We start from the raw sequence: 17,013 nt of genomic DNA on the forward strand, positions 1-17,013 counted from the left end.
GGTGAGCGCGAACCTTATTGAGACATACCCCAAAATGAACGGGTCGGGTCGATCAGAGATCATAGGACAAACATAAGTTATGACTGAAACCTTAACTCAACACAAAACAACAGCTAAATTCTTATATTTTAATCAAGTAAGCGGCATGCGAAAGACTTGCAGTTAACAAAATCAGTAATTTAATAATCTAAGAGGTTTGTGGTTAGCGGTTATACATCTTTACAAAATGCATCATAGTTTATATTTGACATCCGATGTTAAGTGATACGGACTCAGGGACCATACTCACACTCATAATCTTGAAAGGTATGAGCCTGATGGTATCAGATATAAAATAGTCATTCTGTTGTAGCAAAGTTTTGTCTGACTTTTCATATTCGTCTCCTGCAGGCATGACCCCTGGTCTCGTCATGGATCTTATGAACGGCCGCCCTGGACCGGTGCCGATGGACATTGCACAGGAAGCGGCGGCTATGCGCGCCATGGGTATGACCCCGGAGCAGATCTCCGACACTCTGGGAGACAAGATGCAGCTGCGCAAAAGCATTCCGTTGGGGGGGGGGGGGGCGCTTTAATGTCGGCCGCGCTCGGAGCGTAAGCGGGTTAGTTAATGCTTGGGATCTTTTATTGTGAATACAATAGGTTGTTGATGATGATGATGATGATGATGATGATGATGATGATGATGATGATGATGATGATGATGATGATGATGATGATGATTATGATTTTGATGATAATGATGATGATGATGATGATGATGATGATGATGATGATGATGATGATGATGATGATGATGATGATGATGATGATGATGATGATGATGATGATGATGATGATGATGATGATGATGATGATGATGATGATGATGATGATGATGATGATGATGATGATGATGATGATGATGATGATGATGATGATGATGATGATGATGATGATGATGATGACGATGACGATGATGATAATGATGATGATGATGATGATGATGATGATGATGATGATGATGATGATGATGATGATGATGATGATGATGATGATGATGATGATGATGATGATGATGATAATTAGAAGAAGGAGGATTATGAGAAGATTGAGGACGCGGAGGAGGAGGAGGAGCAAATAGTAGTAGTAGTAGTAGTAGTAGTAGTAGTAGTAGTAGTAGTAGTAGTAGTAGTAGTAGTAGTAGTAGTAGTAGTAATAGTAGTAGTAGTAGTAGTAGTAGTAGTAGTAGTAGTAGTAGTAGTAGTAGTAGTAGTAGTAGTAGTAGTAGTAGTAGTAGTAGTAGTAGTAGTAGTAGAAGTAGTAGTAGTAGTAGAAATAGTAGTAGTAGTTTAATTATTTGATGGTGATGACGATGATGAAGTGATAGAAAACAATTAGGTATGAAAAGAAATGTGAATAAATATTAAACTCGTTTGTTGTTTTTGTTTTAGGCGCTTAATTCCCGGGCCTTGGTGGACTCGACGGACGAATCTAAAAACAGACCAACCAACCTCACAACGAGGCTTTCTTTTTTGAAAAAGCAAAAAGCAGACCAATACTTGAGATTTGGACTACACAATTATGTTTTCGCGTTGATGTCAATATTAGTTTATACAGACAGTGTATTTTGCGCAACTTTATTCATTTATTTATGATAATAAATTGTATATGATATTCGTTATGTTTCTCTTGTTAAACATGTACAGTTAGAAGGAAATGAACATTATGAAAATATCACAAAGTGTGTAACGTTCTTTTTTAAATTCATGCTGCCTTGTGTAGCTAACAAAACATAAAATAACATCAAAAAATGCTTTACGAGTTTTATTTGCTGATATGTGCATTTATTAAGAAGTCATAATTGTCTATCACAGTTTGTTGTGAAGAATGAGTCATGAAATGACACGCATGGTGCGGCAACGTTTCTTCTAACCGTTAGTTATTAGAGAATAAACTATGATAGAAAATAAACTAATTAAATTCTTAATTGTTCTACGAGGTTGATTCATCCGCGCTTGCTTGCCCATGGCGTCATCTCAACATAACGAAACTATATTATTGTGACAATTGTTTTATTAAACATTAAGTGAATGCCGTCAGAATTATTGTTTATTATCGAAGAGCCACTATGACGCCGTATTAAGGTAGCGAACCTGCGCGGGAATATCCCAAAAGATTACTAGTCTATCGCCTTAACCACTAGGCTACGGCACCTAATAGTAGGTTCTTCAACCTTCGAAGAAATCGCGGGAAATCATTAGAGGTGCACTACCTTAATCGATACTATTGAGAATCCAACATGCTCAATCACAGCTTATATAACGTGTCACTGTCGGTCGATCGAGCTTGGGGGTTTAAGGATGGCTCAAAACTATGTATACTACATTGAATACAAGCTATAATATATTATAATTTTCCTGAAGCTTTACGATTCTCTACCAATAAATTGATTGGATTAGAACAGAACATTAATTATAATAATATGCTATTAACCTCTGACCTTTAGCACTATATACAGCAATAAGCACAATGAGCATGCATGACGGATGCCATTGGTTCTGCTCATATTTGACGACCCGAGCAGCCGAGATTTAGCAATCCTTTTCCAAGGCTCTTACGTCAACATAATATGATAGCCGGTCTCTATGTGGTCAAAGCATATACTTTTTTTGGTAATAATATCATTTTAATTACATTTTAATACAAACAAATGTGTAAAATTGACGAGGTCGGGAGCAGAACCAACAGTTCTGATACAAAAAGCGCGCTTATATTCTGCCTAATCAGTTGTTGTTACTCGAACATACCCATGTGTCGTTAGGTTACAATGATGTGACTTAATTATCTACCAAAATAATGTGGTTCCGAACTTAAATGGACCTTTTAACGTTTAACAACATAAACACAAGTTTCATATTAGCACTTTTTGGTTGTAGTCGTATTTTGTTGCTAAGAAACAGTAATACTGAACATTTACCATTCTCTAAAATTTCCATAAAACGTAATTTTGGCGATTTACAAAATTTATAATGTCACGGCATTCTTTAGATATGTTTTTTAAAAATATGTCCACCCGCGATTATTTTATAATAATCCGCACTTGTTTTCCTTCTATGTGCATAAAAAACAAGCGGCATATTGTGTAAACATTACACGGTTTAATTGCAAAATGTATGGAATCTTGAATTTTCCACCTGTATACGGGCTTTATAATTTTAAAAAAATGCCAATCTGTTCGTTAATAAGTTAATAAATTCGTTTCTACGTTTGATTATAACTAAACTGCACCGAGAATTACTTTGAATGAATTTTAAATGTTTTGAAATGACCTGCAAGGCCACACGTTGTTGCTTTTTGAATGACGCGATGTCGAACAAAAACTAACTTGTATAGCATCTTTTAATAACAAAGTAAAATTCTTGAATATATAACTGTTATTTATGTTTTACTATGAACGTATGTAGGCAAAAATGTAAGTAGTTGAAAAGTGTTTATTTATTTTGCCTTAAACTATTTGTTAATAAATAATAAGATAACTGTTGCTGGAATCCACAGATTGCGATCATGCGATAAATATATATTATTCCAGTATAAGATAACAAGTGACGGGTTTGTTTAATTTCTTAATATAACAGAAACCGGTTATTGTTCATCCTTGCTTTATATCATGTATCGCGATCGTATATTCAATTCCTAAATATTAGTTAAAGTAAGCTATGATGTTTTTATTTACTTAGTATTATGTTTAAGTATTCTATTGCTATGTGTACTTCACGCAATGTTGTATACGGTAATCCCATTCATCAAATAAATAAATCAGTAAAATGGATAGGGACATCACGTAATTAATCAATACATGCACATATGCATTATACACAATGAGTCCATCAGTAAGTGTAACCTGACCGCAACAAGAGCAGCAGTTTCAGTAGCAATACGAAAATCACAATCTGAACGGTGAATGAATATACCCATTTTATCAGTGTCTCTACAAATATTTATTATAAACAAATGTTGATAATGCTCATCAGTTATATTAGGGCGAAAGTTATACTTATTTCATCAATACGGTTATACACATATCCATATTGTTTTCAACATTACCTCAAATGCGACAAAAACTTCAACGTTGTTTATATGCCTTTTTATAATTTAAAACGGAGCAAAAATAATGGAACGAAGGCTCACATTACAAAATACACACCAATTAATTAGCTATCACTTGAGCAATACCGCTGTTAAATTACCCACGGACGGTCGGAGGTATAGATGCACAGGAATTAACTCACGTATGCGATGAATAATTCATCAGATAACACGCATGATCAGGCATCTTAACTCCTAACACCTGGTTATAAAACACCACACTATGATAGAAATTACATTAAAACGATAATATTGTTTAATCTGTAATTTTAAAGTGAACAAATAAGAACTATATTTGCTATATTCCAACATTTGTTCAGCGAGCGACGTATATTCATCCGCGTTTATCAATGACGTAATTATATTATGGTGGCAGTTTTATTATTACTAATTAAGTGAATCGTGTCCGAATCACCTATACAATATAAACAAAGCGCATATACTACACAAATAAAATGCGTGAACTTGAGCAGATGAAAACATGCAGACCTAAGTTTTTTTTGGAAACATTTGAATTCAAAATCATGTAAAAAATTCTAGAGATATTTCTTTGGATGATTTCCTCAAATATTTCGAAAATATGAGTACTGGCATGTTCAGCCGTAAAAATTAGGAATCGGAAGCTTTAAATGATTATAATGATTTTAATTTGCCTAATGATGTTTATCCAGAACTTGATAGAGACATCATGATTGACGAAATTGTGAATGCCGTAAAATTTTTGAAACGCAGTAAATCATGTGGCAAAGACACTTTGTTAAACGAATATTTTCTGGAAAGTATTGCTATTTTATTGGCTCATATGTGTGACATGTTAAACGCAATTCTTAATTCAGGTACTTTTCCAGATGCGTGGACAGATTGAATAATTGTACCAATTCATAAAAAGGATCAATAAATGACGCCAATAACCATCGAGACATTACTCTAGTAAGTTGTCTATCCAAAATATTTACAACAATATTAAACAAGATAACGATTGATGCAAAGCATCAAAGGGCCTTGGGAATTTCCGTGCAAAAGGCACTCAATGAAGTTTCATGGAACGATTTTTTCTACTGTAAATATTAATATATTGGCCGATTGTTTTAAACAAAATAGAAAAAGATACTGATATAACCATTATCTTTGATTTTGTGTTATAACTCCCAAATAACCATTATCTATGGTGTTGTGTTATAACTCCCAAATAACCATTATCTATGATTTTGTGTTGTAACCCCCAAATATTTCATAGTTAATTTTATTTACATTGGTTTCCTTTTTTTACTGGCATCCGTGTGCAGTTTTCATTAATGGAACAGAATTGTGTAGGTTTTTAAAAAATCTGCTTCATCTTGTAAGCGTAATTTCATTTTGTTCTCACCTTCAAGGGGAGATAATTCTGAACTTATTCTTACGTTGCTCATTTACGATAGGGGTTGAGTACTCATTGATATGAAAAAACTGTAAAGTATTAATGTGTTTACGACCCCTCCCCCCACCCTCTCACACATATATTTCATGGGCATAATAAAAACAAAAAATGGTTACAATAAAATGGCATATTTATTTAAACTAAAATGACTACATCAAAACAAAAAGTTGACATAGAACACAAATAAAATAATTTGATTCTACTGGGGCACGAACCTTGGGCCTCTCACATGTGAGGCGAGCGTTTAACCACTACACATAAAGATATTAATAAGCTATTAATAGTCGGTTTAAACGCTGGATAGTGAGCGGGGTTAAAGGTCCATACCAAAGGGTCCATACCACTGGCAAGATACGAGTCAGGCCTGCGGCCTTCTATATGTGGTTCTTAAAAACAACCTGTAGGAGGACTTGATAGTAATGAGACTGGGGTGCTGTGATGGTGCTCCTCATTGATAAGCGGCTACTTCCTTTATCAAGACTCATTATTACAATAAATAATACGTGTCGCGCTTCGCGCTCTATAGCGCCTTTATTAGTAACTAGGTGGTTGCTAGGATAGTGGAACAAAGAAGTTTTGTTTTTATACAAAACCAGAAAGTTTCACCGGTTCGCGTATTTGCCCAGTCCCTGTGATCTTTTATTATTTCCCAGTCCCTGTGATCAGTTATTAATTAAAACAATTAGCTTTGCATTATTGGCAATAAATGTTGTAGTAAATGTAATAGGCACATATGCAGTACTTATTTACACTAATTTATACAAAACATCACCACTATGCAAGATATTCTGACAACAAAAATATATTCATTGATCCGTAAAATAACTTCTCCTCCCATAAGCGAAATAAAAACGTATTACATACTAGTTGCCGCACTTCAGTGCGACGCCAATAAGCGTATCGAGAAAGTGTGTAATGACACTACCATTATTTTGGACGCACAATTTAGATTTCAGAAAGGGCGATCTACTATTGGTGCGGCGTTTATTCTCATGTCTTTAATTCAACATTATTTGTATAAAAACAAGCGCTTGTATGTTATTTTCGTCGATATGATGAAATGCTTCGATTTTTTTATAGAAATAGCCTGTGGCTTAAATTCTACAAATCAGGAATTTCCGGTAAAATTCTTAGACTTGTACGCGATATGTATAGTAAAGTAAAATCGTGTGTAAAACATTGTTCCTCATATTCTGATTTCTTTTCATATGCAGTAGGGCTTCGTCAAGGGGAGGTAATGCCACCTCTGTTATTTTCTATATTTGTGGAGGACCTAGAGTTGTTTCTACAAAACGACATAGAATCTGGCATATTAATCGATGATATTGTGCTTATACTTCTACTTTTTGCCGATGACATGGCTATTGTTGGTAAATCAACGAGTGAAATTCAGACTCAATTGGATAATTTATTCGAGTATAGCAAAACTTGGGGGTTACAAGTAAACACTGACAAAACAAAAATTATGGTTTTTTGTAAGAGAGGTGGACTATTGCGCTCCGAAAAATTGACATGTAACGGCATACCAATAGAAGCTGTAGATAACTGCAATTACCTTGGGCTGGTATTTAAATATACAGGAAACTTTAATCTAAATCACGAGCATCTAGCCGGAAAGGCCCTTAAAGCGATGAACCTTTTACTACACAAATTTAAAATGTATGACCTAAAACCCAAAGTTCTATGTCAATTATTTGACGCATTCGTTTGCTCTATTTTAAGTTATGGGTCAGAGATATGGGGCTACACAAAAAGTAAAGAAATTAAAAGGATCCACTTAAAGATTTGTAAGCGTTTACTTAATGTTCCCACAAATACATGCACTGCCGCAGTCTATGGAGAACTCGGTAGATACCCTATGTTTATAAATCGCTGCGTTAGCATTTTAAATTATTGGCTAAAGATTAATTCGACTGATAATATTATCCTTAAGCGTATCTATTCCCAGGCTGTAGCCGTTTGTGACGATGGTAACCGAAATTGGGTACACAATGTAAGAAATATGCTTAACGAATAAGGACTTACTTTCTTATTTGATAATGCCCAGTATTTAGATGTAAATTCATGTGTATGTACCTTTAAAAATAGGGTAATAGATAACTTCAAACAAGAATGGTCTCGTTCCCTTGAACGTAGCTCTGTGCTCGATATGTTTAGGCAGTTCAAAGCTACCTAGAATATGAAACATATTTAAATGAAGTCCCTAGAAACCTAAGATATTATTTGTGTAGATTGAGAATGTCTGCTAATCCAGACTGGGAGACACATTAGTAAACCTAGAAATGAATGATATTGCTTGTACTGTTTAAATAATTACACATTTGATATAGAAGACGAATACCACTTTGTATGTATATGTCCTTTGCTTTTCCGATTTAAGAACAAAATATATAAATAAGAAGTATCGTATACGACCATCAGTGTTTAAATATATACAGTTATTGTAAAGTGTAAATAAAACTGAACTTATCAAATTATCTTCATTTATAAACGAAGCATTAGGTGTATCGGTACGTTCTGCCTTTTATAACAACATTGTGTAATTGTTCATCTCCACTGCCTTTTGGCAGTCATTTATATACCGACTCTAATTAACTATTGTAACATGGATAATGCTTACTTCTTTCTTTCTGTTTATAAACTGAATGTTTATTAAATAACCATTGCTGTAATGTATTTCTTATACACCATTGTTTAATCTATCCATCCATCCATCCATCCATCCATCCATCCATCCATCCATCCATCCATCATCCATCCATTCATCCATCCATCCATCCATCCATCCATCCATCCATCCATCCATCCATCCATCCATCCATCCATCCATCCATCCATCCATCCATCCATCCATCCATCCATCCATCCATCCATCCATCCATCCATCCATCCATCCATCCATCCATCCATCCATCCATCCATCCATCCATCCATCCATCCATCCATCCATCCATCCAACCATCCATCCATCCATCCATCCATCCATCCATCCATCCATCCATCCATCCATCCATCCATCCATCCATCCATCCATCCATCCATCCATCCATCCATCCATCTCCATCTATCAAAGAGCCGCTATGTCGCCGTATTAGTCGATTCTATTTATTGTGAATGTAACATGCTAAAACACAGCTAATGGAACTTGTCGGTCGATATAACCGATGGTTTTAAGTATGGCTCACGAAAATATATAATGAATTGAAAACATGCTATAATATAAGTTGCCGCAAGCTTCCTAGCTTTATGATTGTCTTACAATAAATTGATTGGATTGGAACAGCAAATTATTTATAACCGAAAGCTGTTAATATATGACCTCGAGCACTTCATACAGCAATAGGCACAATACGGGCATGCATGAGCTATGAGCTCGGCTCTGCTCTTATTTGACGACCCGAGCTACCGAGGGAAGGAATCCTCTTAGGTCACTAGAAGATGATTGTCAGTCTCTATGTGCTTAAAATCCATACTGTTTTGTTAATAATATGATTGTAATTACATTTGAATACTTATTGACATGTTAAATAGACGAGGTCGGGAGTAGAACTAGCGGTTCTAATACAAAACGCGCGCTTATATTCATTCGTTGTTACTCGGACATTTCCATGTCATTTGGTATATACGGAATACCGTTAGGCCATTGTGGTTACACATTAAAATCCAGAGGGCGACAATGCGATAGTACGATGGCGACAATACGATAATACGATGGCAACAATGCGATAGTACGATGGCGACAATGCGATAGTACGATGACGACAATGCGACAACGCGAAAAAGTACGATGGCGACAATGCGATATTACGATGACGACAGTGCGACAATACAATGGCGACAGTGCGATAGTACGATGGCGACAATGCGACAATGAGATAGTGCAATAATACGATGACGACAGTGCGACAATAGGATGACGACAGTGCGATAGTAAGATGGCGACAATGCGATAGTGCAATAATACGATTACAACAGTGCGAAAATACGATGGCGACAATGCGATTATACGATGACGACATTGCGACAATACGATGGCGAAAGTGCGATAGTAGAACGCGACAATGCGATAATACGATGACGATAATGCGACAATACGATGGCGACAATGCCATAGAACGATGGTGACAATGCGATGATACGATGGCGACAGTACGATATGACTATCGCATTGTCGCCATGGTACTATCAAGTTGTCGCATTTTCTCCATCGTACTATCGCATTGTCGCTATAGTATTGTCGCAATGTCGCAATCGTACTATCGCATTGTCGCCATCGTACTACCGCATTGTCCTCATCTTACTATCGCACTATCGCCCTTTGGATTTTAACCAGGATGGCCCTTACGTTAAACAAAACAAAAAGTGTGTAGCAATGTGATATGGCGCGTTTGAGCACGTGCAGTTCACTATTTCTTGTCGAATCACCACGATGTCCCGGGCTTGCTCATATTTTTTCAAAACATAGGCCCGCTCATAATTATTTCTGAATAATCATTTGAATTCCTTCTTCGAACGTTAAAAAAAACAAGGCGTATCGGTTAACATTACACATATTAATTGAAAATGTGTTAAAACTTGTATTTCCGACCGTATATAAACGGGCTTTAATTACAAGTTATGCCAATCAGTTCATTATTTAGATTCTATATTCGATGATAAATAAACTGGGCCAAGGTTCACTGTGATTATATTTTTATAAATTAAATGTTATGAAGTGATCTGGAAGGCAAAATCTTTTTACTTCTGATGCATGTGTTTTTTAATTTGCGGATTGGCAGATCGAATAAGACTAACTTTTATATCATCGATTGACAACACCGAACAATTCTTGAAAAGTTACTTATCGCATTTATTTTTTTAAAGTATATGTATTTATGCAAACATTTAAGTAGTTGAGCAATTTAACTGTTTTTTTTTTACTTTAACTATTATTAAAAAAATAATGCATATTTAATTCGTAAATAAGCATGAGATAATACTCGTAGTATACGGTAACACATTCATAATGTAAATAAACCAGTAAATGGATAGAGACAACACCTTCTTTATTAATACATTTTCATGAACATACACAATATGTCCATCAGTAAGAGTAACCTGACAACAATAAGAGTGACAGGTAAAATAGCAATACGAACATCGCAATCCTAACAGTGAATGAATATACACATTTTATCAATACCTCCAAAAAGTTTATTTAAAACATATATTAACCATGTTCATCAGTAACATGAGGGCGACTGTTAAACTAAAGTTAACAATATATGTAAATGAATATACATATTTATCAAGATTAACTCAAATGCGACTGTAACAACATTGTTTTTCCTATGACATTTTGAATAAATGTAATACGAAGTAAAAATAATGAGAAGTACATACAAAACATACAGCAATCAATAAGCCATGAGTTTAGCATAACGGTTATCACGCTGTTAACAACGCTAACTTACACATTTATACATACGCTTACACCAAAAACAAGAATAATGGTATAAATACATTAACGACAAAAGCATCTTTAAAGTCCAGCATGTTAAAGCATTTGTCCACATAAAACGCCAATACAATAATCTTTATCAAGTTATATTCAGTTAAAATATAAATACGTATTATTTGAGAAATGTGTATACATAATATAGCATATTGTGATATGACATAATATATTATCTTGCAAATTAACACAATCAACTCGCAAATAAGAAATGCACATTGTATGCTTTGAATGCATTCAAATAAAACGCTATCGAAGTAATTTCAGAGGCAGAATAATACAGATATGAAAATAGTTTTACGATAATGGCAATGCAAGTATGTTTAGTACAGTATTGCTGATCACAAAATCAGTTTACCCACGAGATAAACAAGAATGATATCGATGAAAGTTTCGATATAATCTTTATTCGCAAATTGACCTGATTAAGGTTATAGCCGACTGTCAACTATTCAACTACAAATCACTTTGCTAACAAATTGGAATCTTGTTAAAGAACAAACATAAGGTTTATATCAATTACTAAACGCATAATAATTACCTAAATTTATTTACATATTATTTTATTCTTAATATTGCTCTTTGATACTTCAATGGATGAACGTACTGAAAATGTATAAATGAGTTTCATCCATGCAAAGTCACTGATAAATTGATAAACGTAAACGTATTACATAAGCATTCTATAATTTTTAGGTTTTCCAAATCGTCAAAAGATACATATAATGGCTATATTAGACTGTGGTAAATGTTCAGTAATACTGTTTCCTCACAAATATCATAACTAAAACAAAAATTTGCGAATCTGAATCAACTTTTTTCCATTTTGTCAATTTACCAAACCGTGAAAAGATCCCTTTAACACTTAATAATTACCTCAATTTATTATTATATCTTTTTATTCTTAATATTACTTTTTGATACTTCAAAATATGAATGTACTAACAATGTATAAATGACTTTTATCCATGCCTATTCACAGATAGATCGATAAACGTAAACGTTTTACATCAGCATTCTTTTAAGAACCTCCTGCGCGTTGTTTACTCGACTCCCTTTCATAATCATCCTAAGGCAAACCTCCGTCACAATCTCGTCCTTGCGTCGCTTTAATGTCTGCAGGATAGGACCTGACCAGTCTACTACCCCGTTCTCATCCGTGAACAGGAAACTACTGTTCATGAGCATGAGAATCAGCATCTCCAGCTCCATTCTCCTCTTGTTGTACCATCGGAATGGTTCAGGGTGAGCAATGAGGGATTGTCGTATCTTGGAAAGTCTCAAAATCATCATGGGACCTTCATTCATCATTTCTGTAATCGTTGATATCCATTTCCGCTGTTGTTCCTCCTCCAGCTCACAGGCTGCCATCAGATTTCTATCTGGAATCATATAATATGGTAGCTCTCTAGTGACCAACGCACATCTAAGCGCATCCAATCCCTCATGCAACTAGTGAAACAAACTTCTTTCATGAAACAATGACTAAGGATTATTTTCCGCTATCCGTAATACAATGTTCTTCAACGTATACGATGAAACCTCTTTTTTACGTGGATTTAATATATCGTTCTTCACCATTTTCAATAACACATACAATTTATTTTGAGTGTCGTTAAGATTGTTTACTAGTTCGATCTCACCGGCGTTAAAGCACACTCTCCATTCAACATGTTGATATTCGCTGCCTTTAAATCCAACAGGCGTAAGACATGCTCCAAGGGATATTACTTTCTGAACGGCTTCAGTTGGCGGCCAGTGGCGAAGTCTTGTGGTCCATTTAGACAAGATGTTGGGGCAGTAGTAACGTAATGCACAAACTATATCGGTGTGTAATTCTCCTAGAATTGTATCGGGCATTGACGGCCCAGCACGTTCATGCCGCACCAACCTTCCGGATATTGAACGTTCGACCAGTTATTAACATATAAGTCACTGCTCAAAATTTCTCGACCATATCCATCATCACAAAACGCATTGTTTACTCTCGAGTAAATTGTTGTACCGCGTCTCTCGAGTAGCAGTCTACAGTGTCCGGGGTTACTCATACGGTTGCATGATCTCAGAACAGTTATCTCCCTAGGATAGATATAAGCATGTACTTTAATGGATGTAAACACACAGATAAGATGTGCTTTTTGCAAATACCTTTTTTAAAAAAAAACTTAGAATTTCAACTTGTGCATAAATAACAGTATTTTATTCTGCTCATGGCAATGCGAAATACCTCAGAATTACTTTATTTATTAAGCCTGTGATCTTGGCCTAAATTTTGCTGTGTCCAAGATTGATTATCACCGTTCTGCAACACGCAACCTGAGATTTTGGCACCGATTTCAGGCACAAACTGCAAGAAAAAACAGTTGTTTATGCACTGAAGAATTTCGCAAATGTATTTATATTACTTGAGATATTTGCAAAAATAAAGTTCTTAACGGCGTGTTAACATTTTGTCCAGCCCGTGTGTAAATCCATAAAACCCCTGTTGATTCTGCACCGGTGTATCATAAAAACTATCATACGAACCATTTATTAAGCCGAACTGACGTTTGCGCATTAATAACATGTTGATTATTAATAAATTACAAAATGAGACATACGTATCTGCTTTAAGGACGCCCTTATCGTTAAAAAACTAGCCCGAAGTTTGTTAATATGATGGTACAAATTGATTATTTGTGGTAGTATTTCAGTGTTTATATTCTGACAATATATTAATGGTAGTGCAAATGTACGTAAATGTTGAATTTATAACCCAAGTATCTTTCTTATGACAACCTAAGGAGGCCGGAACGAAACCGTTAGAATACAGGTTTTAATCATGTTTAAAATCAATGTTCTAAAACACCAAAAACTATGTTTCAGCATTTTAGCAATAATGAACACACAAACAGTAATTCCGTGTTATTAATCATTTACTAATTAAATAACACTAATCATTTGAATACTTCAAATATAAGATTAACAATTATACAAGTAATAGTCAGGATATCAATTATACAAGTAATAGTCAGGATAACAATTATACAAGTAATAGTCAGGATCTCAATGTAGGCACGTGGTCGACATGGACAACTATAATTCACAAGTAAAACTTGGAAAAGTGCTGAAATAACATAACAGTTACGGGCGTCTTATGAAATTTAGTGTGATCTATCGGCAGGTAGTGACTAGTAACACATTTCGTGTACAATATCCGAGAAATTGTCTAGTAACAAAACGTGTTGTTGACATCATGTATTAATTGATATGAATCAAGTAAGATTCGACTACAATAAGTACATCGCGTTTTTTAAGTAAACATTAAATTTAAGTCCGAAATTCGTCACCAACATGTCAATTAGTAGGTTTTTTTAAAACTTTATTCCGCCGAAAATATTTATTTATCTATGAAAACACACGTTTATTAATGTTCAAACGGTAATGTCATATGAGTTCAATCAAATAGTAAAATAATTAGACAATAATAATAAAAGTTTATATGACCACAAAATTTGTACAAATACTAAATATAAAGTATTTATTTCCTGCGTGATATAGTTACAGAGTTATAATACGTAAATTAACGGCACGTTGCAGTGAATTTCCGTTTACAGTCGATTGGTGTATAGCGGATTTGAATGAGTAACGGATAGCTTAAACGTTTTTTGCAAAATACTTTTATTTATGTTAAGATTTATAGTTTTCTATTAATTGAATACAAAAAGCCTATCATTGTTAAGTCGATTCATGTTTTTGTTGATGTGTGTCAATGTTCACAACTGTTTCTTTTTTTCGAAAGCAAAACAAGGTCACGTTATGTACGCACCGTTTTTGTGACGACAGGAAAAGTGCAGACGAATGGTTTCTTGAATTTTGCAGATTTTGTTTGGTAAACATAATGTTCATTGATGTAATATTTTAGTATTATGTGTCCTTTACAAAAGTAAGAATGCTCAGACACCAAATTGATGCGTACCATATAAAATAAGCATGAAAGCTGCAACTCGGGATTTAGTGAATAACGGACATGTGGTTACCCATATTCAGGAATGTGGGGATTGTCTCAAAATAAATATAAACTCAATTGAAGTTGTCCAATACATATGTGTTAAGCGTGTGGCTATGATATTAATAAGTAAAAACATCATTTGTAATGAAAAATAATCAAATTATAACGAAAAATCGATTTCTCTGAAAATATATTTTCCGCAATCAAATCTATATATACATGTAGATTCAACTCAAAATGACCCGCATATAGGGTGCATCGCTTTGAACAGCAATTTCTTCATCAATTGTGCAGCGATTTCCATGAATTTGGTTTTATTAAACGCAAAAATGAATTTCCTTTCTGAAAATGTACATATATTGCAATTATTCTTTACAAATGATGTGTCTAATTTCAAGAAATAACACGATACACATGTAATCCGATAAAGACCTAAGCGATCCGGTAATGGCTGAATCAGTGTACCATGAAATTCGCGCTGTAAACAATAATATTTTTCGGAAATTTAAAACCGCTGGCATGTTTCAATAGGAAAGACATGTGTCTATCTAGGTTTAATGGTTTAATTACCGAATGCATGGTGTTTACGTTGAAATGAGACTCGAAGTCCTTAGCTATCCGTTATACACCAATCAACTGTATGAGTAATACAGGGACATTTCCGTTTATGAGTAATACAGGGACATTTCCGTTTATGAGTAATACAGGGACATTTCCGTTTAAGAGTAATACAGGGACATTTCCGTGTATGAGTAATACAGGAACAGATACATTTTAACAAAATATATGAGCCTCGCTCTGTAAAAAGGGGGTTTAATACATGTGCGTAAAGTGTCGTCTCAGATAAGCCTGTGAAGTCCGCTCTGGCTAATCAAGGAGGACACTTTCCGCTTAAACTGGATTTTCGACACGAACAGTCTTCCTTTGAACGAAAATTGCAATATAAGTGGAAAGTATCGTCCCTGATTAGCCTGTGCTGACTTCACAGGCTAATCTGGGAAGTCACTTTACGCATATGCATTAAACCTAATTTTCACAGAGCGCGGCCCATGTAATTTTTAAATGCCGAAGTTATTTGTTATTCCAACATTGTGTGCAAATGTAACGATCGGGTTCTAGAGCTATATAAGACACTCGATATCGGTATTTATTGTACACAATTCACATTTGACACGAATGGCAGGTAGGTACAGCTCGGGTAATTGGCCTGTCCTTTACGTATACAATTACATGATAGTTTGACAATACAGTTTGAAGATGCATGAGCTGTTAACACATCTGCTTTAAATAACATATTCTGTACTTAGAAAAGTTTCCTCACTTTTGGATTATTTTAGTGTATATTTGTATCACATCCAACTATTGTTTTGTACAACACTGCTGAATATGTATTTAGATGTAGAAAATTGGCGTTAAAAGAAAACGAAGAAGGTTTAAAGTGTCAAGTTCAAGTGGTTGCATGAATGATGCACCTGGCTTGAAATAGTACTCAACGTGCGGACGTTCGTCTCTACTTTAGTAGAAACAAATGTAAACCACTGTACGATATTTATTTGTTTATTGTCAGTAGCTATAATCAGCTAATATATTACATAGCCGTCTGACACTTCTAAGACAATTGAAGCGCTTAAGGTCATCAAATCGTATTAAATATTCAATACTTGTACATATTTAACATGCTTTTACACATAAAACATAATATAACAATCAGTTAATGTATTGTGTATACAACGTATAGTACCATTATTTTGTAACGGTCCATAAGCAGCGCGATTTTCTGATCGAAATGACTGGAAGGTTTTTTCTCGAAAACTTTAACAAGTGTAGTTAGCTATTAATACATTTAAGGTGTGTTTTGAGGAGAGATTTTAAATTTGATTGTAAAGAAAATGATCGATTCAAAGATTTTATACTGAAATGAACATTTTTCATATAATACGAAACAATATTCACGTATGCAATAAGATATCGTTTACAGTAGAG

At 34.6% G+C, this 17,013-nt stretch overlaps 1 protein-coding gene across 1 annotated transcript in view; it reads left to right on the plus strand.

Moving 5' to 3' along the window:
- Positions 1-12,025, plus strand: part of LOC127870201 (uncharacterized) — a 38,841-nt gene extending 26,816 nt beyond the window's left edge. Inside the window, exons 6-7 of the mRNA XM_052412857.1 lie at positions 391-550; positions 12,022-12,025. Coding sequence (XP_052268817.1) covers positions 391-550; positions 12,022-12,025 — 164 coding nt within the window. The remainder of the gene's footprint in view (positions 1-390; positions 551-12,021) is intronic.
- The last annotated feature ends 4,988 nt before the right edge of the window (positions 12,026-17,013 follow it).

The sequence above is a fragment of the Dreissena polymorpha genome, chromosome 2 (assembly GCF_020536995.1).
Source record: "Dreissena polymorpha isolate Duluth1 chromosome 2, UMN_Dpol_1.0, whole genome shotgun sequence".
Classification (NCBI taxonomy): Eukaryota; Metazoa; Mollusca; class Bivalvia; order Myida; family Dreissenidae; genus Dreissena; species Dreissena polymorpha.